Source organism: Artemia sp. Qi Xiang Cuo, chromosome 8 (assembly GCF_049724085.1).
Source record: "Artemia sp. Qi Xiang Cuo chromosome 8, ASM4972408v1, whole genome shotgun sequence".
In the NCBI taxonomy this organism is placed as follows: Eukaryota; Metazoa; Arthropoda; class Branchiopoda; order Anostraca; family Artemiidae; genus Artemia; species Artemia sp. Qi Xiang Cuo.
The window spans coordinates 74,957,565-74,983,720 of record NC_142801.1 but is presented as its reverse complement, the minus strand read 5'-3'; the positions used below and the strand labels follow the sequence as shown (position 1 = coordinate 74,983,720).

The 26,156-nt window shown below is 35.0% G+C and overlaps 1 protein-coding gene across 3 annotated transcripts in view; it reads right to left on the bottom strand.

Moving 5' to 3' along the window:
* The window catches only part of Ttc7 (tetratricopeptide repeat domain 7), a 322,742-nt gene extending 312,018 nt beyond the window's left edge, over positions 1-10,724 (bottom strand). The window contains exons 1-2 of one of the 3 annotated variants that reach the window (XM_089093750.1): positions 10,659-10,724; positions 1,207-1,392 (exon numbers count right to left, since the gene is read on the bottom strand). In XM_089093750.1, coding sequence (XP_088949876.1) covers positions 1,207-1,342 — 136 coding nt within the window. In that variant the 5' untranslated portion in view covers positions 1,343-1,392; positions 10,659-10,724. Of the gene's footprint in view, positions 1-1,206; positions 1,393-4,315; positions 4,339-9,360; positions 9,486-10,658 lie in introns of those variants that run through there. The other 2 variants (XM_089093749.1, XM_089093751.1) reach the window with 2 other exon arrangements.
* Positions 10,725-26,156: the final 15,432 nt, after the last annotated feature.

Below are 26,156 nucleotides of genomic sequence, written 5' to 3'. Positions count from 1 at the left end.
ACACCTGCCTCCAAAGAATTCTCCGCGTAGGACTATTTGACAGAATGAGGAATGTAGATTGACTCTGATTATGCTTCCAACACTAAGAGGTTGGTACGCTAAATCAGAAACGCTGACAATACACTGGTAGGACACATACAACATCAACCACTTGAGATGTTGAGTAAAAAGCCTTCCAGTGCCAATCTCTTTTTAGATGGAAATAGCACTAAAGGGGATAAGACTTAACATGTTCAATTATTTGCATAAACACATTTCTATAGACTAAGTTTAATAAAAAAAAAAAAAAAAAAAAACAGATTGTATTTTGTTTAGCAAGGATTTATGTTGGAAATCATAACAGAATAAGTACTAAGAGGTGGTATTGGAATCGGTAAAATATTCTGTATTGTCCCATAGCTACCAACTACAAAAACAACACATAGTTACTAAAAACAACTTAGAGAGTAATTTTCTAGTTTGAGAGAGAGAGAGAGAGAGAGAGAGAGAGAGAGAGAGAGAGAGAGAGAGAGAGAGAGAGAGAGAGAGAGAGAGAGAGAGAGAGAGAGAGAGAGAAAGAGAGAGAGATAGAGACTTATTCTAAACAAATAATTTAACATCAGTTTAGTGACCACCCCAAGAAGTAAAAACTTGTCCAAGGAGGGTGGCAAAAAAATGGGGGTTTTGAAAAAATGAATTCCTTAAACATTTTTTTTTTTTTATTCATCAACATAGTCTACATAGATCTTGCAAACAACCCCATAACTATAGTGATTTATTTCATTAGATATAATAACACTAATAATCGTTTTATTACCCACTAGAAACATAAAACTGTAAAGTTCAAAGAAAAAGAAACAACAAAACGGTCAAACAACGAGCAGTTTATTACTGTTAGAGGGGCCTATTTTGGGGGGTTATAAGTCCTTAATGTAAGTGAGAATTGATAGAAAAAATGTCATAACAGAATTTGAGTTTCTTCTTAACGTGCCTTAGACATATGCCAGAATATTCCTATAAAGGGGGGGGGGGTAGAGGTTTTGAACCCTTTCCACCGCGAAATGCTTATTCAACTCGTTAAAACGTAGCAAAAATGAATATAAACGAATTTTTGATGCGTTTTTAAGTTTTTTTGTACCCCCCCCCCCTGGAAAAAAATATTTTTGACATCCAATCCCCCTCCCCCTGAAAATCATACTAGATACAGCCCAGCAAGAAAAGCAATACCTGCGGAGGAATTCTCTTGAGCCGTCCTTTGTTCAACTGTAGACAGAATTTTTCTCCATGCATTTTCATTCCTAAGTTTAAACACATCAGTTTTCAGATCAGACAGTGTTTTCATGCTTGTCGACTTTCTATACATGTTGGACTATCTGATCAAGGTCACTCAGACTTATATGAATATTTGACAACCTGAAAAATTTAATATAAAATATAATATCTTAACTAACACTTATAGGAGTCATTGTGTTTACCATTTCTATACCCCTTCCCATTATATGATTTACTTTTTTATCCTTTCTTTTTATGTGGTTTTACCTACTCCTTTGAATTTTTTCTCTCTTTTTCTTTTATCATTTTTTTCCAGCAATTTTTCTTTTTTTCCTCAATTTTAAATTTACTCATTAAAATTATTAGCATAAGACAATTTGTAGAATTTTAGAAACTTGGGGGAAAACAATTCCAAATAGAAGCTCAATCTTGACAATAATTCTATCATCAAATTCAACATATTTGAGAACGCTACAGCAGAGGTTTCAAACTCCTATCTAAAACAAAACAGAAATGTAGTTGTTTTTTTTTCCAAAGAAGGATGGTCACAGATCTTAGGGAAAGACCTAAGTTCATCAACATTCAAAGCCCCAGTTTCCTATTTTTACGTAGCAAGAGATTCTGCCACAACAAATGACAGATTTTCAGCCCCTTTGTGCTGTAACACAACAATATTGGCCCAGTTAAGGCCAAAATCATTCAGAACACCAATGATTTAGAACTATCAAAAGTGAGCTTACATAGCCTCCCAGTTCTAGAGGCCATGCAGCTGCTGCTGACCAAAAAAGACCTAATTTTTAAATGCATATATACATATATATATATATATATATATATATATATATATATATATATATATATATATATATATATATATATATATATATATATATATATATATATATATATAAATAACTACTACTTACAGAATTTAGATGACAAAATATTTTACTTAAGTATCCTAACCAAGACAATCAAGAACAGTTTTGAAGGCACTGCAGATACGATTCATATTTTCCCAATTCAAAGAGTTGGTTAAGATTGTTTAAAAGCTACAATATTTATCTTTGACAATCCTCTCACTTCTATAAGTCAAAGTGTGTTGTTACTCTATTTCCTTGCATATAATTTTAACCATTATTGACATCAATAGTATCTAACATAGACTTTTAACATAATTAAAAATAGAAAATGTTTAATTTAAAAATGTACTACAGCTCTTTTGCAGAGCTTTCAAAGCTACTATCTTACTCAGTTATGGATCCTATCCCGTTTTTTCTGCTAAAGATACAAAAGCATCTATGACAGAGTTCAATCTGTAGTTGTAATTGAAATGATTTACAGTATAAAAACCATAAAAGTGAACAAGGCACCTAAACAATTGTATTGACCCTCCCTCTCCACCAAACAACAACAATCAGCTTCCATTTTTAATTGTGAAAAGTTTTGGGAGATGCATGGATTTTCAAAAATATACAACAGAATTTTGATGAAAAATTAGCAATGAAAACATTAGAGTTATTTTTAGCCAAGGGTGCAAAATTAACCTTCCTGATTTTTCTATTTTTGAAGATTTCAAACACTTCTTTGAGAAACAGAAAATTCCAATGGGTCATTCCACAAGGCCGGACATCAACTTCTACCAAACATCTGCTCTAACAACAAGGCTTTACAAAAATGTCTTCTACCAACTATATTTCCCAAAACAGGTCTTGTCAACATTTAAATACCTTTACCATACACATAGAAAATACAAAAAAAAAACAATCTGTCTATTTTTTCATATCTTCCTTGCATTTGTCCCAGACCACACAGGAAGATTTTTCCAAGAAATAACTCTTTAACCAAGTAGCCTAGTTAGACAGCTAATCACCTCTTCAGCAGTTAAATTATTATAAAATCAGTATCATACCCCCAAGAAAGTAAATGAAGTTCAAATAGGGATAAAATCCTTTTAATAGACAGTGATGATGATAACAGTGATCGAAATTCACAAAAATCCCAGATATTTTGGTCACATATGTGGTGACCATCATCAGTAGTAAAACTGTTGATGGTCACTGCATATGTGACCAAAATATCTGGTATTTCTGTGAATTTCGATCACTGTTACCATCATTACTGTCTATTAAAAGGATTTTGTCCCTATTTGAACTTTTATTTATTGTCATGGAAAGGCAGTGTGATCTCCGAAATTATCTACCCCAAGAAAGTAGATTATTTTACAATGGGACATGTCAAAATCTTCTTTTTAAATACCCTAATCAATTATCTTGGATATTTTAACCATATACAATATTCACAATTTCAAATATACTGATAGACAACAGTGAAGCCTAATCCCAGCCATATATATAAAGTTTGAGCAGTACTTGTATCATAAACCCCCTACTGCTCAAGTTGTTCATTCCTTGATGCATTATAAAACCAGTTTTTTTTTCTTAGTTTCTTTCAGCTTAGCATGAGACAAGGCAAAGAGAAGTGACAGAATAGATAGAAAATATATAATTAGGACTATATATTTGCACATTAGGGGGGGGGGGTAAAGTATTTGGACAATATGATGTTAGAAAACAATTCTTACTACATAATACAATGAATAACTGTACCTAATACATTAGGCACACAGACCCACTATATTTTACCCCCCCCTAATGTGCAAATATATAGCCCAAATTCGTTTCTAAAGTATTATATTTTATCTTACTTTGGTATATTTCATTAAGATTGAGCATCAGAGAAACATATTAGAAGAATATTAGGTAGGGGATATATCATAAAAATACTGTTTGGGCATAATCTTGTAAAATATGGTCCAATCTTAGACATGTAATCTTGAAGTTACAATGACAAATCTTAGTCATAGAAATCTTGAATCTTGGACAGATTTAATATAAGAAGTATTGAAAAACAGAATAATTTTATTTAGTTTGGCTAGGGTAAATTTGGTCTAAATTCAAATATAGAAAAACTTGAAGTTTCTTAAGATAGTAGTCAGCCAGCAAGGTTTAAGTCTAGAATTGGGGCTGTTGAGAAGGATACACGTTAAAAAAACAATTCTTACTTCATAATAGCCTATGCAGAAAAATTATAGCCTAGTTAACACATTTCAGCTGTTCTCTACTAGGCTATAGCCTACTTTATCCCCTAACCATTCTTAATATGCAAACTTATAACCCAAATCATACGTTTCCCATAGATTCTACTATGCTTCACTCTTATTTCAGCCCAAGTAGCCTACTTGTAAACTGGACTAACTGTGACAAAACCAAAAAACTAAAAATCACATGGGAAATATATTATTTGGGCTATATATTTGCATATCAGGATGGGATAAAGTAGAGTGGAACCAGAGGCGTCACTTAGGGGGGTGGCTGGGGCTATAGCCCCACTCTGATTTCAGAAGGGGCCCCAAATCAATTGTCACAATCTCTGTCGATTTGAAGTGTGAAAAAAATTGTGTAAAAAAGTGATCTCAATTAAAACAAATCCGTTTCTAATATAGCTGTACTTCACAACCATTTGGACTTCATTCCCAAACACAGTTGTTTAATATTCCTTTTTCATATATCGCGACAGATTCTTATTCCACTGTTGTTACAGCCACGATGACCAACTTTCATTACAACAAAGTAATTGACCCAGGATCCGTAATAAAATTATAAATTATAATTACAATGGAGCAGTGATCCCCTCCATATATACATATTATGTACTCTATATTTCTTTGGGACTGTTAGTGAATCTGTTCTGAATTGTGTGTGACACAGGTCTTCTCTGTTTCTGGACTGGGTAAATAAAACTCTATTTTGTACAACAGCAGATGTTTTGTGTTCCTAGTAGCCATAGACATATTATTCTTATTAATAGAAGCCAGACCACATGGGATTTTGAAAGTTCCTTGTGCTTTTTCTTCTTCCAGTCAACATGTTAAATTTGAAATTTGATTTCATTCTAAATGATTATTTCATGAATTTCGTTTCTTGAATTGTATTGAAATTTAGCTCCTTTAATTTTGAAAAAATCTAAGTGGGAATTTCTGACCAGTATTTTTTTTTTAGATTTCAGGAAAGATCAGAAAGACAAGATAAATATATTATATAAAAGAACAATTCAAAGAATCTATAAGGATCTTGAAGAACGATACTTAATCTCACACACCAAATATCATAACAAAACGAGAATATGAAATAGGAAAAGATTTGTTAATAAGACAGTTAAAAAGAAATTGTACTGACAATCAAAGACCAAATATTTCGACTTCACAAACGAAAGGCTTTATCAGCAGGGGGGGGGGCTTAGATTGAACCAACTTATAAAAAAGTGGGAAAACTTGACAAATTTAACAAATAAAGCTATACAAAAAACAACCTGAGCATTAAAAGAAAACTCAGACCAATCAATTGATGTCAGTTCAAGAAAATTTATGATGGAGGAGGACAATTTACTGCTGAACATCCAGAGGGAGTGAGAATTTGTTGTTTTTTACATTTTTCTTGACCAAATATTTTGACTTCACAAACGAAAGGCTTTATCAGCAGGGGGGGGGGGCTTAGATTGAACCAACTTATAAAAAAAGTGGGAAAACATGACAAATTTAACAAATAAAGCTATACAAAAAAGAACCTGAGCATTAAAAGAAAACTCAGACCAATCAATTGATGTCAGTTCAAGAAAATTTATGATGGAGGAGGACAATTTACTGCTGAACATCCAGAGGGAGTGAGAATTTTTTGTTTTTTACATTTTTCTTTGAAAATTCCAGGGCAGTGTCATAAGCAACCAATCTTCAGGTGGGCAAGCCTGTATTATATCAACTGCACTGCATGCAATTTACATTAACTGCCATCCTCAGAGACTCAACCTTGTGTTGGGTGATTCCATTCAGATCTGAATAGAATCTAGATGAATGGCTTCTTTTTTCTCCAGTCTTCAAGAGCAGTATTGTTTAATTGTGAATAGTAGTACACTCTACCAACTGTTTGTTAATGTTCAGAAAGCCTTGGTCATAACTGGTGTTCAGCTGGAGAAATCCTCTACTACAAGATGGGCATACTGGAATAGATTGGTGAACAAAGTACTGAATAGATACAACCAAATTTTGGCTATTTTATTAATTACCAGAACATCTAGTAATGGGAAATCTGCAGCTCAGACTCATGTACTCATAACCATACATCAGACATTTGAATTTATATTTATACTCAATTTAGCAGGAAAACAAAATTTTGCCATGAACTCTGTCTGAGCAGCTGCAGAAGTTAGACCTAGTTTTCTCTAGTAGCTACTGGTCTTATTGTAGGCATGCAAAATAAAATTATAGACAAGCAAACTGATGATGGTTTTGATGAAACCTTTCATAAAGCAAAAGAATTTTCTTGTGAGTGCAGTCTCACTGAAGACCTTTTGCAAAATTCTCAGAATTTTGAATCTTCATGTAAAAGACCAAAGTGTGCACAGCAAGTAGCTTGCTGCTTAAGTGATTTTATAACCATGCTGACTTAGGGATAAAGCAATTTTGCTAAAGTGAAAGAATTGACCAAAAATGCTTTCAGAAGGAATCATTTTCTTGCAACAGACAGATTGTGCTCCAAGTTTGAAAGTCACTTTGTGAATGCTCCCTGCACTTTACCAATACTAGCTGACTAGCTAGTGTAGCATTGCATTACAAAAAAGCTTAAATTAACACAACTTTGATGGCCTTGCAAATGGATCTTGTGAGAAGATGTACACTCATTAGTTAATACTTCAAAAGATTTCTTTGGACTTTGTGATTGTTGGAAAGCAATGTGAACAGCTTATTCCAATGTTTTTAAAATTGTGCAAATCTTCATTACTCTGTCTATCACAATGGCTAGTAATGAGAGATCCTTTTCTATGCTAAGCCTGATTAGAACCTATTTCAGATCAACAGTGGGTGATGAAAGGCTTGGAGATCTGATGTTAATATTTAGTGAAAAGGCTCTTTTGAAATTGTTTGACTTCAATGCTATGGTTAGAAAATATATTTAAATATATAAAATTATTGTATAAAATTAAAGAATATGAAACATATGGTTAGAAAAATACTTTTAGATAAATGAGACCTTCTTGGTTCTCACTGTTACAATAACACTGGGAATTTTTTTCTAACTTAAGTTCTCCATGCATTCATTAAACACTTTCAAATTGCTTTTTACTATAATTAGTCAATTTTGGGTGAGACCTGTGCTGACCACTATGAAGAAATATTGCTCTTCAACAACTGTGGGCTTACCAATTAAAAGGGCCCATAGAGGTTGTTTACCCCCCCCCCCCCCCCTTAGTTCAGAATGAAATGATGCCACTGAGTGGAACAGCAGTCAAATGTGTAAATTACAATTATTCTGCATATTATGATGTAAGAATTGTTTCTGAAAATTTTCCTTTTTAAAATCCCTAATTCTTTACTTAGCTACCACCAATAACTAGTCCTAAATATCAGCCAATTACCACTATTTAAACCTATATACATAATGTTCAAGATTGGGAGTCTGTCTTAGATTAGGCACTGTCTGAAATATATTCTTTGGGCTATATTTTTGCACATGAGGATGAGGGTAAAGTGGAGTGGAAATGCCGTCAAATATGTAAATTACAATTGTTCTGCATATTATGATGTAAGAATTGTTTCTTCAAATTCTTCTTTTTAACAGCCCTAATTCTTTACTTAATTGCAACATTTTTAAATTAAGCCAATTGCAACTATTTAAACCTATATACATAGGCCTAATGTTCAAGATCGGGAAGGTTCCCAATGGATATTCTTTAAAAAATTACATTCTATAGAATGTAAAAATAATATCTAACTACACTTAGTATTAAGATAAAATATCATGCTAGATGGATAATAACATTTTTAAGACTCTTTCTCCTTTACCTACCTAGCTGAATATTTGACTGTCTATGCAATATACAGAATATCTACCTAGTTGGATAATAACATAGCTTAGTGTTTCAGATATATATCCAAATAGGCAGATAACAAAATTGTCTAAGCAGTTTTGGGTTAATATCCAACTAGCCAGATAATTCATTTCTCTTAGGCACAGCATGAACATCTAACTAGGTGGATAATACCAAGTCTTAACGTTCCTGATATACATCCAACTAAGAGGATAAGTAAATTCCATTATACAGTTTTGGGATAATATCCAACTAGCCAGATAAATTGTTTCTCTTAGGCACAGCAAGAATATCTAACTACGTAGATAATGTTGAGTCTTAGATCTTCTGATATATCCACCAAGTTAGATGTTCATGCTATGTCTAAGAGAAAAAATTGTCTGACTAGTTGGATATTATCACTAGCCTAGTTTGCATGAAGAATTTACTTATCTGTCTAGTTAGATATAGGCCTATATCAAAAGCATTAAGTTAAAGTATTATCCACCTAGTTAGAGATACTAAGTTGGCTCTTAGGTAAATATCTACCAAATCATATTATTGACTTACACATAAAGTGAATATACCACTTGATGCCTTTTTTTATGCTGATTACAAATATAATAATCATTTCTATCGGAAATGAATTTCAGCCCCCCCCCCGTATATATGCCAATTCAGGGTAGGCTATATATTTCTACATTAGGGGGGGTGGGGGTAAAGTTTAAACTTACCTCCTATTTACATCAGAAACAAAATTTGCCCCTACCTCCCCTAATGCAGAAATATATACCCTGAATTGACATATATAGGGGGGGGGGGCTAAAATTCATTTCTGATAGAAATGATTATTAGCCTATGTTTGTAATCAGCATAAAAAAAGGCATCAAGTGGTATAGGCTATTCACTTTATGTGTAAGTCAATAATATGATTTGGTAGATATGTACCAGCTCTTATGCTTTATTGTATTTGGCTAGCAAGATAAAACTATTTTCTTTTAAATTTTAATTATTTTCCTGGTTGGATAATTTCTTACTTGCTTAGCCTACAAGGATTTTTCAGATAGCTAACTAGTTGGACAATTTTGGCAATAACTAAGTATGGTTGGATATTATTTTTACATTCTATAAAATAGAAATTTTTAGACATTATCCATTGGGTATACTCCCTCCAAGATTGGGAGTCTGTCTGAGATTAGGCACTACCTTAATTACGAGGTTTGTGTATATTGTTTAGATTTCTGGTGATGACTGTTGATTATCCGTGCTCTCTTGTCTGGTGACCTTAGGACAAATTAGATTTCTGGGTAACCAACGCATGCGGATTTTAAATCTTTCCTCGTGTAATATTGACACAGTGATGCGAAGTGCCTGACTTTAGATAGCGCACCAAGGGAAGCGAAAATGCGCCATCCGCGCATTTTAGCAACATATTTTTTGGGTGGAGTTCGAAATTCAGGGTAAATTATATCTTGCAGGGATAAGTGCAAAAAAAAGAAAAAAAATCAAATTCAGAGACAATGTTACGAGATAGTGTAAATTTTGCTTTTCAGAATACTAGAATTCAAATTTGGTATGATTCAGTCTTCATTGACAGATTTCGGCTCCATATTCCGAAATCTGAAATAGTAAAGCATTTTTGACTGATTACATGCGCTTTTGTGGTCAAAATTTTCTGTTCTCAGTCTTTGACTTTACAAGAAATATATTTTCTTTAGTGCCCTGGTATGTCAGAGAATTAAATAAAAAAGGGAATTAAAGAAGGTATAACAAAAAAAAATATAATACTTGCCAATATCTAAGGTGGTATTTTACATTATTTTCTGGCTTAAATGCTAAATGACTCCCTATCAACAAAAGAAATTGTGATTAAAGAACTAAAAAAAGAAATACGTACTCAATATACCGGTCTTGCAATATAGATGAGTTATACAAAAACGTGGAAGTTAAAGGCGCATTTGACAAAGATAACTAATAGATAGGATTTTCTAATGTAGAAATAAAGAGAAGCATGTTCCTTGAAGGTTACATCTCTCCAAAATGCCATTTAGGCAAGTGATATCAAAGTTTACTTCTTTATACAATGTTTTTATGACATTGCTATTCTAAGCTTCAAAAAGATGTAATTCTCAAATTAAGTTATGAAAACAAAATGTTTCGTAGCTTTCAAAATATAAATTAGAACGACGACAACGACCAAGTCAAAGACAAGAAATTAGACGTGCCGTTATTAATGCAACTATCTATAAAATTGCTGGCTAAAGACAATGTTCTGAGATTTTGTCATGGAACAGAAGCCAAAGACATGCATATGAGATAATGCTGTACTTGGCAAGGTCCTTCAACAGTTCCGATTGTTATTTTATTTGTGTTTTCCTTTTAATGAACTTCGAATTAGCTTTGTACATTTTTTAATCATATATTGCAATTATCTTCGACTAGTATTCAAGATCAGATTTCAAAGTTAAACAGCAAACCCTGCTTCTGTATAGCCCAAAAATTACTCAAGAATTTCATCTTCATTTTCATTGCAATTGGATGGTTTTTTGATGTCATACATGTCAATGGTAAATCTATTCAGCATAGCGGGTGTAGGATCAAAATCCCTGCTGAACTTTCCCTGGCAATGTGGTCTAAGTCGGATGGTTACATTAGAGTTAATCATTTTAAGGTGCATCCTGTTTTGAATTTTGTACTTGACAAGATTCATAACAGAAAACACTCTCTCGACGAATGGGGTTGCTGGTGGGTAAGCTTACGACAGAAAGAGCTCCTTGAGCTATGTCGAACAAAGGCCAGCTTTTCCCACTCTTTTCTGTATTTTTTTTTTTATCGAAATTTGATCACTTTCCCATTTCGTTCTTCAAGCTAAGAAAAATGCACGCTTTGATGATTTAAAATTTAGGTCGTCATAGAGCCTGGAATGCGATATGAGAATCCCTACGGGGTTCTGAAAATTCGACCTGTCTTTATGGAGAGATTCCTGAATCTGTCAGTTGAAGTTGTCAGTAAACACTAGACTTTAAAATCTTGAGTTTTGTCATTGTTATTGTGAAGGCAAAATGCGCCCACTTTGCGTCGGAAATTTTTGACATGCGCGAAATCGGCGCAACGCGCCAATTTGAAAAATTCAATGCGCAGTCAACTCAAAAAAGCACCCAAATGGCGCAAATGCGCACCACCTAGCAACTGTGGTTGACATTGGAGGAAAGCCGGTACACCATTTATCGTTATTAATTAAAAAAAAATTTCCAAAAAATAAGTTTTTCAAAGAAAAGTAAAGGAAATTTTAAATTTAAGCTCAGCAGATACAAATACCTGTTAAAATTCAAACTCAAAACGACCAGAAATTACTATTAAAGAATAAATGAAACCCAAAACGAACAGAAACGAATTTTTTTTTTCACTGTAATTTTTATTTTCATTTTCAATGCTGGAAGAGCCGGAAAAGAAAATATTTGCAATATAATTCGTTTTCAGTGAAGCGCCAATGACGCAGAAGGTTTTAGGTTTTTATAGTTAAAGAAGGGGACAGTAGCCAAATTTTGTTTATAGTGAAACTATATTTGTCTTTTCCAATCTTGGAAAGAACTAATAAATTAAACTGAATATTTTATGTATAATGATATTAATTACTGAAAGCTCAGCAGTTCAAAATTTTACTGTAATTTTAATATTTATCTTCAATATTAAGTACAAAAGAAAACAATTGTAATATAATTCGTTTTCAGTAAAGCGCCAATGACGCAGTAGGTTTTAGGCTTCTGCAGTGAGGCGATACCCAAACTCTTGTTTGTAGTTAATTTTATTCGATTCAAACTTGATTTGCATATTCAATTTAAGTTTCACTTGTTTTAAGATTTATTTATTCATTTACATCAATATATACTGTAAGTTTGTTCGCATTGATTGTTTATTTAATTTCTGTTCGTTTTAAGTTTCATTTATACTTTAATAGCAAACTATTTTTTTCGTTTTAAGCTTTATTTTCATATTCAATCTAAGCATTACTCGCTTTAAGATCTATTTATTCATTTATATTATTACTTGTTGTATGTTTTTTGATATGATTGTTTATTTAATTTCTGTTCGTTTTGGGTTTCATTTAATCATTAATAGTAACTTCTGGTCATTTTGCGTTCGAATTGGGACAGGTATTCGTATGTGTTGAGCACCAGTTTAAAACGACCTTTACCTTTCTGTGAAAAACTTATTTTTCGAAAAGTTTTTTTAATTAATTTTTTTTCGCTGTCTTTAACCATATACCTCTTGTTTTTATAGCATGGGGGGGGGGGGGGGTCGCTTACTCTACGATTACTATTTACTTTAAAAAAAAGCAGATCTAGATCTTTCAGTTGAAATCGAATGAGGCTTTTTTTAAGTCTATACGATTACCTCTTTGATAAAAACCTTATATATGAACAATAGACAGCTTGCATAAATTGTGAACAGTGATTGACAATAATGAATGGATTGAAAAATACAAAATTTAATTAACATAATCTTGCGTCAATAAAGTAAATTATATTAGTTTAGATTACATTAGGGGGGCGCCCCCTCACCCCTCCCCTGGATCCGCCACTAACTCACACTCTTTGTTTATATCCTTGTTAAGGAGGAGAGCAGATGCCTGATAGGTGTGTGTTAATACCAAAACATTCTAACTCTCATTGGGGCTTCAGGTATAAACAGAATTAGTTCAAAGGAAGGGGTTGGGAAAAAGGGCGTGGAGGGGTTATTTGCCCTTCGATCAATTTTGACTCTTAACAGCTGGACTAGAACTTCCAATTTCCAATCAAATGAGCCCTCTCTGAAGTTTATACGAGTATCCCTTCCTGCCTCCGGGCCCTGGGGGGTTTGGTCAACGCCAGAGTTTTGTTACTTAACCTTTCAACTATTTTTAACAAAATGGTATTTTTAACCCTTGCATATAAAGCAGCTCTGGGGGGGGGGGGAATAATAAAAAATATTGAAGCTAAATAAGATTTATTCATTTATTTATGTTTGCACCGGTTATCTTTATGTTTGTAAGATAGTTAATTTTAATTTCTGTTCGTTCGGGGTTTTGTTTATTCTTTAACAGTAATTTCTGGTCTTTTTGAGTTTTAACTATAATAGGAATTAATTTCTGCTGGTCCTGAGTTGAATATGGCTCTTTACTCTTCTTAGAAAACTTATTTTTATGTAAGGTTTTTTTTTTAATTAATAATAATAAAGCATTGAAGCCTTATGGCCTTTGCTATAGACAGCTTAATTACATGCCTCTGAAAAATCAAACCTAATTTTTTCACGCAACAATGAACGGATCGAAATAATAGCTTCTAAAAACAGTAGCTAGGTTATTCCATTTGTTGATGCAGAAAGAACAGTTGGTGGCCCTGTTTTTACTGATCTTATTGCAAAACTAAAAACAATACAACATCGAAACCTTATTGCCTTTATGGCAATAAGGAAATCCTTTTATATGGAGGCAAAATCTACAAATAGAAAAAAGTTCTTTTAGAATCTAGAAATAATTATATAATCGCTGCAGTATATAAACCTATCCTCCCATTTGCGCGGCAAATTGGAGGATATTAGGGGGTCAGGTTTAATGCTAAGGGGTGGGCGAGCGGGGCCGACTGTGCACAACAAAATGAGGAGTTTTTGCAAAAATAACCAATAAAAAATTAAGGCCTTATGGTCCTTTCGACCTTTGGTTTTCTATTGTCTAAAACTTGGTGACAGAAAAAAATAGATTTGAATAAACTAAATTAACTATAAGAAATAGACAACTATTAGCAAACGCTAGATAGAGCTATCCTCCCATTTACGCAACAATTGGGGGGAGGGGGTCGGGTTTTGTGCAAAGGGGTGGGCGGAAGGGACTGGCTGTGCAAAGCCTTCTACCTGGTGGTCCTGTTTTCACTTATCTTATTGCACAACTAAAAAAACAATAAAACATCGAAACCTTATTGCCTTTATGGCAGTGAGGAAATCCTTTTATATGGAATCAGTGTAATCCATTTATGAGCATAGAAATTTATTTTACTATCTAGAGAAAACTACATAATAGTTGCAGTCTATAGCGCTGTCCTCTCATTGGCGCTACAAATGGGAGGAGGGGGTTAGACTTAATGGTAAGGTCTGGGTAGATAGAACTGGCTATTCACAACCTTGTCTTTGCTGGCTCTGTTTTCCCTAATGTTAGTGTACAACTAAAAAACAATAAAACGTCGAAACCTCATTGCCCTTATGACCTTTAGTTTTCTATTGTCTAAAACTTAGTAACATAAGAATCTTAATCTAAAAAACTAAAATAACTTTGCACAAGAGATAACCATTCACAAGCAGTATATAAAGCTATCCTTCCATTTGTGCTGCAAATGCGAGGATATTACGGGGTTGGACAGACCTATCCTCCCATTTGCACTGGAAATGGGAGGATATCAGGGGGTCGGGTTTAATGCTAAGGGATGGACGGGCAGGGCTGGCTGTATACAACAAAATGAGGAGCTTTTAGAAAAAGACCCAATAAAACATATGGTCTTTTTGACCTTTTGTTTTCTATTGTCTAAAACTTAGTAACAGAAAAAAATTAATTAAAAAAACTAAAATCAGTTTACAAAAGAGATAACAATTAACAAGCACTATATAAGGCTATCCTTACATTTGAGCTACGAATGGGAGGATATTAGGGGGTCGGGTTTAATCCTAAAGGATGGGCGGACGGGGCTGGCTCTGCACAACATTCCCGTTGGTGGCCTTGTTTTCACTAATCTTAGTGCACAACTAAAAAACAATAAAACATCGAAACCTTATTGCCTTTATGACCTTTAGTTTTCTATTGTCTAAAACTTAGTCACATAAGAAGATTCATTTAAAAAACTAAAATTTATTTGTTAATTTACATTAATATCTATGGTATGTTTGTTTACACTGATTGTTTATGATTGTTTGATTGTTTATATGCCCCCAGGGCATAAATTACAACGCCTACCCCTAGGCCCTGGTGGGCTGTGTCGACACCGGAGTTTTTTTGTTATCAGAACTTTGAACTATTTTAACAAAATGTCTATCTCAAAATTTTTATCTGATGCGTTTCGGGCGTGGTGGTGGGGGGGGGGCTAGTTCCCCCCCAATCTCTTTTGACTCTTAAAAACTGAACAAGAAATTTCAATTTCCAATCAAATTAGCCCTCTCTTAACTTTATACCACCATCCCCTCCATTGGAAATACCGTAAAGGACTCAAGTAACCTTCATTTACAATCCGTGCCTTGACCAATGTGGGGGATTTGTCAATCCCACAAATAAAGTTTCAAGAACTTAACACTACGTTTAATAAAATTACTGTCTCAAAATTTTTAGTGAATGTGTTTGGAGACAAGGTAGACGTGAGATGGGGGTTAGCTGCCCTCCAATAACTTTCAACTATTAAAAAGAGCACTAGCCCTTTGAATTTCCTATCGAATGAGCCTTTTTTGAGGTTTCTACGACACCGCCTTCTATAAAAAACCTTATATGCCTCAAGGCTATAAATAAATACCCTTGCCTTGAGGGCTGTGGGGGAGTGTCCTCCTCAAAAACATAATTACTATCAGAAGATCAACTATGCTGAATAAAATGGTTATCTAAAATTTTGATTGCATGTGTCTTGGGGAATGATTGGCGTGGGGGGGGGGGGCTAGTTGCCCTCCAAAAAATTTCGGCTATTAGAAGGAGCAGTAGCCCTTTGAATTTCCAATCGAATAAGCCTTTTTTGAAGTTTCTACGACAACGCCTACTATAAAAACCTTATATGCCCCCAGGGCATAACTTCAAACTATGTGACCCTTCCCTCCCCTCCCTTTTAGTGCTGAAAAAAAAACTCGAGTTCATAACCAACGAAATTTCTACCTTCATTGATCTTAGGGGATATATAATTAAGAACACACTTAAGTCTGTGAATACAAATAAAAAAAAAAAAAAAACGCCAATTTGAAACCAACTTTAATTCAATTCACAAGCAACAACTCCCAACACATGAATATTAATGAAGGAAGTGTCAACTCAAATATGATTTTAATCGGTCACCTAGTTTCAGAGGTCAGTGACAACTTAAATGAGAACTCAATCAATATTCCAGATCCAGAGGTCAGTGACAATTTAAGTGTGAACTCAGCCAATATTGCAGTTCCAGGGGTCAGCGGCAACTTGAACATTATTGATAAATTGGTTCCCGAAGACAAATTAGGGAAGAATTTTGTTGCCTGCTAATTTTACTTGGCCAACAGGTGTAAAAAAAAGACTGATTGTAACTTTGTTGACCGTTGTATGTCTTCTTTAACTACTGGTCACTGTAACGACAATTATTGCTCCCTTTCCCATTCCAAACCCTGTCATAAATTTCAAAGTGGCCTTTGTTTTGAAACTAAGTGCAGGTTATTACATTTGAAAAACAGGAATTATCGTGCTATAGCCAGGCGCAGTAAAATTTTTAATAGTAAAATAGTTACAAGTTCTCAATCAGCCCAAAAGAGGAGCCCCCTTCATTCAATTAGTAAAATTAGCTCACCAGCGCATACTCTTCCTTTTTTATCCCAAATCCACCCTGCTCACTCAAAAAACTTCCACCTTTACCACCCAGAAAAAAAACTCTATATTCCCAGCAAAATCCCTTCCCTCTTAACACTCTAGTTAACCCCTCCCAAGTTGAACCCCCTGAAAATACAACCGTCTTATTCCCCTCCCATATTTTCCCGCCTCCGACCCATGCGTTTAATCCCTCGTGCCCACCCTACCAGGGTGACTCAGGTCTGAGACCTTTCGCATTTAATAATTGTCTTGTATTAAATCCTAATTGTTCGCACTTCCCGACAACTGAAAACAAGTCGCACCTTCCTCATCATGCTTCGTCTGTATCCTCGCCCTTCCCTCCACCTCCAAATCCCCAAGGTAAATCCTTCTCTTACCCTACTTCTCCGCAGCATCATAATATTAAATTGAAACCCCGTCCAGGGAATTCTCAAGCACACCAAGTATCCCTGTTGAAATTCCCCAATCGGTTTGTTTTTCCCAAATTTTTAGTTACTAATGCCGAAAGTCTTAATTTTGAAAAGCTTACTGAACTCCAGGTGCTTTCAGAATCAAATCTAATTGATATTATAGATATTACGGAAGTACAGTCCCACGACCCAGGGTCTCTGCGCCTGACAAATTATTCAGAGTTTATTAAACTCCGTCCTTTAGACCACCCACTTGGAAAAAAAGGTGACGGTGTTTTGTTCTTTACTAAGAGTAACCTTTACCCAAAGTTTATTCGAGTCCCTAGTTTATCCGAGTACGATAAAATCCTCTGGCTGAGTATTAGACCAAAAGTTCTCCCTCGTCAATTTCCTATTATTGCAATAGCCGTTTTCTATTACTCCCTAAATCAAAATATCGAGTCAAAACGTAAATTCATCCAGCAATTGCAGACAAGTGCTGATTTTGTTATTTCTAATTACCCCATGGCTAGCCTTTTTTTTATTTGGTGATCCCACCTACATAAAATTGGTTTATTTTTGCACATCAATTAAAGTAAAGCAATTTGTTAAAATACCAACGACTCGGGGAAATACCTCTCTTGATGTTATTTTAACTAATAAGTATAATTTTTACAAACATCCCTCAGCTCTGCCTCCATTAGGTGGGAGTTATCATCTTTCGATTCTTTTATCCCCCTCCTCAAATTTTAATCATTCTTTTTCAATAAGTTATGGCAGTTATCGCCCTCTTCAAAATCCTGGTCTTCTTTCTTTTGGTATGTGACTGAATGCTGAATATTGGTCCGATGTTAAGAGTTTAAAAAATTGGGATGAGAAAAAGGCTTTGTTCCGCTAAAAACTAATTGACAAATATCAAATCTACTTCCCCAAGAAAAAATTTATAAATTGCTCCAGTGATAAACCCTTTATTAACCAAACTATGAAAACACTAATTACAACCAAATTGAAGCTTTTCAAAAATGGTAAACCAGATGAAGCCAATAAACTAAGAAAATCAATTAAAAGAGAAATTCGCAAATTGGCACGATCGTATTACAAAAATAAGGTCGAAGTATTGTTTGCTAATAAACCAAAAAACTGGTATTCTGAGGTTAAAAAGCTGTGTGGCAGGAGGCTTGAACAGCTTAACTTCAATCTACCCGAGTCCCCTGATGTTACTACCAATAATCTCAATAAATTCCTTGCTTCCATTGTTCAGAGTCTTCCACCACTGTCCGGCCAATTACCATCAGGAGCCCTTTCCCCTTCTTTACCCACTGTTTCTCCGTCTGAGATAGAAAGAAGAATTCAAAAACTAAGAAAGACAAGTATTTGTCCTTTGGATATCCCCTTTCCTCTTATTAGTGCCTTCGGTGATTTCTTGTCTAAGCCTCTCTCTTTTCTGTTTAACAAAATGACCGAGTCTGGGCAAATTCCAACAATGCGGAAATAGGTTTTTATAACCACTTTGAGAAAGCAAAACTGAGGGACTGGTTTTAACGGCGTCCGACCCATAATTTATATTTCTATTTTAGCGGAATCTAAAGAGGGATTACTTGCATATTGGCTAAAGAAAAAAATCCTACCTCTTACTGACTTGAAACAACTTGGGTACCTAAAATCCACCTCTACTTCCCATTGATCACATCGGGAAAATCCTTGAAAAGCCTAATTCCTGGCTAAATTTAATTTCCATCGACCTTGAGAAAGCATTCGACCTTGTTAACCACAATATTTTAATTGAGAAACTTGTCAACGAGTTCAATATTGATCCCTTACTGGTGAAATTAGTTGCCTCCTTCTTAACAAATAGATCACAAGTTGTCAAATACCAAAATAATTATTCTAATCCTCTCCCTGTCCACAATGGCATACCCCAAGGTACTCTCCTAGGTCCCCTCCTTTTTTCAGTCATAATTAACAGCCCCACGAAGGAATTTCCTGACCAATGGAAATCTGTTGGTGACCTAACGGTTGTTGAAACTTGCTTCAGGAATTCAATAAGTGACCCTATGAGTATCCTCAGCGAAATTGGAGATGAAGCCTCAGACTTGGACATGACAGTAAACCCCTCTAAGTCCATGATTATGCCCATTTGTTTCCTCAAATCCTCACCCTTTTTTCTTAATCATATCTCTCCTGAAATTCCTGTGTCCTCAATTAAACTACTTGGCATCACAATTTCTTTAAATTTAAAGTGGGATATCCACATTAAAGACATCATCCATAGAGCTTATATGTATATCGCCCTCCTTAAGCTCCTAAATAAATTCAGCGTCCCACTCCTTAAGGATTTACACATCTTTTGTCCACCTGCATCTAGAATATGCTTGTCCAGTTTGGCACCCTGGTATCTCTCGCGAAGAATCGGAAAAAATTGAATCAATTCAAAAAAGGGCCTTGCGAATAATTTTCAAAGAAGGCAAGGTGCCATACTCTCTGCTCCTAAGAAAATCTAGTCTGAAAACCCTGGAGCAAAGGAGGGTTTCGTTGTGCCTCCGTTTTGCAAAAAATGCCATAACAAACCCTCGGACGGCATGTACTTCCCCCAAACGTCACTCTCCATCCAGATTAGGGCCACCTCGAGCTGTTTCTGAGCCCATCCCTGCTTTGTCCCCCATTCGCTGCGTTACTTCCAGATACGAAAGAACTTTTATCCCCTTCATTACAGAAAAATTGAATACAATGTCTTAATAGTTTCTTTTTTTCCCCTCTTTTTTGTTTATTAGCTGATGGTACTGCCCAGGGTCTTGCACTCATTTGCTTGCCCCCCCCCCCCTTTCTTGACCAGTTTTTATTGTTTTTAACTCTTTTAATGATTTACTGTAGTTGAATTATTGACATTTTCTTAGTATCTCTTTTAATTTAAATGCATTTATGTCTCACTCTAAGTTTAGTTTGACCAGTTTCTACCAGTTTTTAATGCATTTATGTCTTGCTCTAAGTTTAGTTTGACCACTTTTATCTTTTTAATTTTTAACTGACTTTTTACATTTTTAATTATTGAATTTTAAATGATTGTTAATTTTGGTTTTCATTTATTTTGTTGTTGTTCTTTGCATTGTTTGTGTAACCATTTATATTGTCCACTCCAAAGTCGGAATTCGGTCCGTTGTGTGCTTGTGATAGCGATTTTTTTTAAATAAATATCTCTTATCTCTTATCTAAATATCTCTTGTCCTAAGGGTTGTGGGGGAGTGTGCTCCTCAAAAACATATTTTTTATATGGAAATCAACTACGCTGAACAAAATGGCTATCTCAAAATTTTGATTGGATGTGTGTGGGGGAATGATGGGCGTGGGGGGGATAGTTGCCCTCCAATCACTTTCGACTATTAAAAAGGGCACTAGCCCTTTGAATTTCTAATCGAATGAGCCTTTTTTGATGTTTCTACGACAACGCCTTCTATATAAACCTTATATGCCCCCAGGGCATAACTTAATACACCTGCTCTGAGATTTGAGGGGGAGTGTCCTCCTCAAAAAAATTTTTTTTATTCGGAAATCAACTACGCTGAGCAACATGGCTATCTGAAAATTTTGATTGGATGTGTTTGGGGGAATGATGGGCGTGGGGGTGGGCTTGTTGCCCTTCGATTACTGCCGACTATTACAAAGGGTATTATCCCTTTGAAGTTCCAACCGAGTGAGTCTTTTTTTAAGTTTTTATGACCACGCCTTCTTTAAAAACGTAACAGGCTCCCAGTGCATATCTTATTACCCTTGCCCTGAGGGTTGTGGGGGAGTGTCCCCCTCAAAAACATATTTTCTATCTGGAAATCAACTACGCTGAACAAAATGGCTATCTCAAAATTTTGATTGGATGTGTTGGGGGAAATGATAGGCGTGGGGGGCTAGTTGCCCTCCAATCACTTTCTACTATTAAAAAGAGTACTAGCCCTTTGAATTTCCAATCGAAGGAGCCTGTTTTGAAGTTTCTAAGACAACGCCTTCTATAAAAACCTTATATGCCCCCAGGGCATAACTTCAAACTCTTGCCCTGAGGGTTGTGGGGGAGTGTCCTCCTCAAACATATATCTCCTATCTGGAAATCAACTACGCTGAACAAAATGGCTGTCTCAAAATTTTTATTGGATGTGTTTGGGGGAATGATGGGCGTGGGGGGGGGGGGGCTAGTTGCGCTCCAATCATTTTCGAATCATTTTTGGCTTGACGCCATTTTTAATTAGAACGTTCTTTCTCGTTAAAAGCTTTTTCCTCGCCTCCCTCACTGCCTGCGGAGCATCATCAGTTATGAAAAGCTTCGAAAAAACTACTTCTTTTTTGTTTTTTAATCTTTATGCGCTTTTCAAATATATATAATTTCTGAACGTTTATGAATTAATTCAGGTTTGATTTTGGCTCACCGTAGGCTACATGAATAATTAAGACAAAATTTGCCTATAAATTTTCCGTTTTTTTTTATAAATAGCTTTCTCGAAATTTTGATCTGACTTAACTTATGAATTAACTTACATAACGAACTTCTATATTCGTATATTTTTATTACGTATGTTAGGGGGTTCACCCCTAGTCAATACCTCGCTCTTTACAGTAAAGTTCAAATTTTGTTCCAATTCCTTAAGAATGATCCCTTAATAAAATTAAATAAAATAAAATGTTTTTTTTAACTGAAAGTCTGGAGCGACATAAAACGAACAGAAATTATTTCGTATATGAAAGGGGCTGTCCCCTCCTCAACGCCCCACACTTTACGCTAAAGTTTTTATTGTTTTAAAAACAGAGTTGGGATAAAGAGTCAAACTTTAGCATAAAGAGCGAGGCGTTGAGGAGGGGACAGCCTCTTTCATATACGGAATAAGTTCTGTTCGTTTTAAGTTTTAATGTTACTCCTTACTTTCAGTTAAAAAAAAATTATTTTTTTATTTAATTTCTGAACTTTCTCGAAAGTTTAAATTTTATTTACGAGCGTTTTTATTAGTAATAAATATACGTAACTTACGAAATAACTTACGTAACGAGCTACTATATTCGTATATTTTTTCTACATATATTAAGGGGGTTTGCCCCCCTCCTAGTCAATACCTAGCTCTTTACGCTAAAGTTTAAATTTTGTTCCAATTCTTTGAAAATGACCCCTTATTCACTAAGGCCGTTAATTAGAATAAATAGCTTTTATAAAAGTACTAAAAAAACTTTAGCGTAAAGAGCGAGGTATTGATTAGGGAGAGAACCCAATTATATACGTAGTAATTTCTGTTCGTCTTAAGTTTTGATGTTGCTCCTTACTTTCAGTTGAAAAACTTGTTTTTTATTTAATTTCTGATCGTTTTTTTAAATAATGCTGGAAAATCCGGCGTCCCCTTCGTAGCAGTATTCCTTCCCCCGTGAAATCTTCCTCTATGAAAAGATCCTTCGATGTAACCCCCGACCCACACACCCCCCACTACCAGAAAAATTCACCCCGAAAACGTCTGTATACTTCCCAATAACCAATATTATATGCAAACATTGGGCAAAGTTTTTAACTTGCAGCCCTTCTCCAGGGGACTGTGGGGGATTAAGTCATCCTCAAAGACATAGTTATTATATTTCGACCATGCTGAACAAAATTGTTATCTCAAAATTTTGATCGGGTGATTTTGGGAAAAAAATGAGCCTGGGAGGGGGCCTAGTTTTCCTCTATTTTTTGGTCACTTAAAAAGGCACTAGAACTTTTAATTTCCGTTCGATTGAGCCGTACCGCGATATTCTAGGACCACTGGGTCGATACGATCACCCCTGGGGAAAAGAAAAAACAAACAAATAAACACGCATCCGTGATCTTTCTTCTGGCAAAAAGTACAAAATTCCACATTTTTGCAGATAGGAACTTGAAACCTCTACAATAGGGTTCTCTACGCTGAATCTGATGATGTGATTTTCATTAAGGTTATATGACTTTGAGGGGGTGTTTCCCCCTTTTTTCGAAAATCAGGCAAATTTTCTCAGGCGCGTAGCTTTTGATGGGTAGGATTGATGAAACTTATATATTTGAAATCAGCATAAAAGTTTGATTCTTTTGATGAATATATTGTTATCAAAATACCGTTTTTAGAGTTTCGTTTACTATTGAGCCGGGTCGTGCCTTATTTACAGTTCGTTACCACGAACTGTTTGAAAGGCCGTTAATTAGAATAAATAGCTCTGATGAAAGCACAAAAAAAACTTTAGCGTAAAGAGCAAGGTAATGACCATGGGGTGAACCCATTCTTATACGTGATAATTTCTGTTCGTTTTAAGTTTTGATGTTGCTCCTTACTTTCATTTGAAATTTTGCTTTATTTAATTTCTGATCGTTTTTTTAAAATAATGCTGGAAAATCCGGCACCCCTTCATAGCAATGTCCCTTCCCCCATGAAAACTTCCTCCCACGTAACCCCTCCCCCTTCCCCCTCCAAACTACCAGAAAAATTCCTCCTAAAACCTTGTGTATACTTCCCAATAACCAATACTATATGTAAACATTGGACAAAGTTCATAACTTGAAGACCTACTCCCGGGGACTGTGGGGGATTTTTGTAAATAGGAGTTTGAAACTTCTATAATAGGGTTCGCTGATACGCTGAATCTGATGGTGTGATTGTTATTAAGGTTCTATGACATTTAGGGGAATTTAGGACAAAATTTCCTCCTCTTTTCTTTTCATTTTCCTCCTCTTTTCCTCAAAATTGACATTTAGGACAAAATTTCCTCCTCTTTTCTTTTCATTTTCCTCCTCTTTTCCTCAAAATTGACATTTAGGACAAAATTTCCTCCTCTTTTCCGAAAATAAGGCAAATTTTCTCAGGCGCGTTACAAAAGATCTCAGGTCATGTAACGATGTTGAATTAGACTGTACCACTGCTAAAATAGTCGATATATTGTCAGCTAGTGATCTTATACTGATCTCTTCAACTTTCTGTGACTCCATCGAAGAATTCAGAACAGAGGAGTCTGAAATGGAAATGCTAGCAAACTGACTCTGTTCACTTTGTTTTGCCACCTTCCTTTTTCTCGGCATCCTAAATTCACGTTACTTTTTCACCAATCTCCGAGCAAAGTATAATTTGTAGCTCCTGAACAACCGGAAAAATTTAAGCTAGTCCGTATAAATTAATCCGAAGTCATGTCAAGTTCGTGTATTCATTCCAAGAAAAATAACTGGTTTCACTGTCAGGTTTGAACTGAGATATAATCCTAATACAAATGCAGTGCTCGAGAGCTGAACTGATACTGTTTTATGTTGGAAAGCTGAACTGATATATTTATGTTGGATGTGATTGTTCATTTTAATTTCAGATCATTTTATTTTATTGTAATTTTTAGCCGTTTTAAACTTGAGTTATTATAGGCGTTTTTTCTGCTCCTGCCATAGTTTTAATGTGGCTCTTTACTTATCATTGAAAAACATCTTTTTCGGATTTTTCTAAAAACCCAATCACAGTCAAGGATGGACTTGACTTACTAGGGCAAGCAATTAGATTTGAGAAATTAATCCTTCTTTGTGAGTCTTTCTTCTTTATATTTCTGTTCTCTATACAGTACAGAGTATTTATATAGGCTAAGCCTACAAATGTCAGATTACAAGCTTTTACCAAATTGAAAAGGTAATGTACTAAGTGAGTGAAATTTTGAGTACAGTTTTCCTGTCTAGATTAGGACCTCAGACCGTGTTTTCCAGAACCAATCTCCAGCCCCTCCAACCCCTCTCCCTCAAGGTAATTGAAAACTTCCACAAATGCGCTTACAGCGCACAGCGCAAAATATACGCTTACAGCGCAAAACAGGGTTGGGCATCCCTACAAATGGCAGAGGCCTTTTTGCTCTTAACAAAAACAAAAACAGAGAAAAGAAACAAAACTCAAGAAGCGATAAATTTGAAATAGAACTATTTATGATAGGATTTAATAGCACTATATTTCATCACTCCGTAGAGTCTGTTTGCTCTATTTTTTTTGGAGGGGAGGAGGGAGTAAGAGCTATCAAATCACAAGATTTTAAAGCTTTCTAACAAAACTTGCAATTTCATAGGAATTCATTTAGCCGTACATTGGAGTTTTAAGGAGACAAATTTGAGGAAACTAATTAAAAAATTATATTTTTGCAGGACGTTGCACACCCAGTAGAGGCTCACTCTGAGGGGAGTTCGTGCTTATAGTGGCAAAACAAAGAAACCAGCTTCTCGTTTCGTAAGATCTTTCACTCCTTTCAGCAAAAATTAAAGCTAAAAAATTACAAGCTTTTTTAAAGGGTTTTGCGGACTCGTTCTGTCGAAACCTGAAGTTTAGTATGAAAAAATAATTCAAAGTAATGAAAAGGTTAAAAGGAGACAATGGGAGCTACAAATTGGTAAAAATGATAAACTTGCAGGATGTTGCACAGGCCTGTAAAGGTTAATTCTCAGGGAAGTATATGCTAATTGAGGTGAAATCAATTACACTACTTTTCGTTTTGGAAAAGCGTCAATCTTTCGCTCTTTTTCAGCGAAAACGAGAGCTATAAAATCACAAGCTTTTAATCGAAAAAAAAAAAAAAAATTAAAAATGATGTACTTGAAAAAGTGCACAGCCCTATAAAGACTTAATCTCATGAAAGTTTGTGCATAGTTTGAAAGTAGTGAAAGTAGAGTAATGTAGTTTGAAAGTAGTCGAATGTAGTAGAAAGTAGTGAAAATAGTTTGAAAGTAGAAAGTTTGTGCATAGTTTGAAAGTAGTGAAAGTAGAGTAATGTAGTTTGAAAGTAGTCGAATGTAGTAGAAAGTAGTGAAAGTAGTTTGAAAGTAGAAAGTTTGTGCATAGTTTGAAAGTAGTGAAAGTAGAGTAATGTAGTTTGAAAGTAGTTGAATGTAGTAGAAAGTAGTGAAAGTAGTTTGAAAGTAGAAAGTTTGTGCATAGTTTGAAAGTAGTGAAAAAATGCAAAGAAAAAAGTTGGAAGGAGATGAATTTCAGAAAATAGCTACTTGAAAAATGATGTGGTTGCAAAGCCCCATAGAGACTCACTCTCAAGAAAGTAAAGTATGTAGCTTCTTGTTTTCG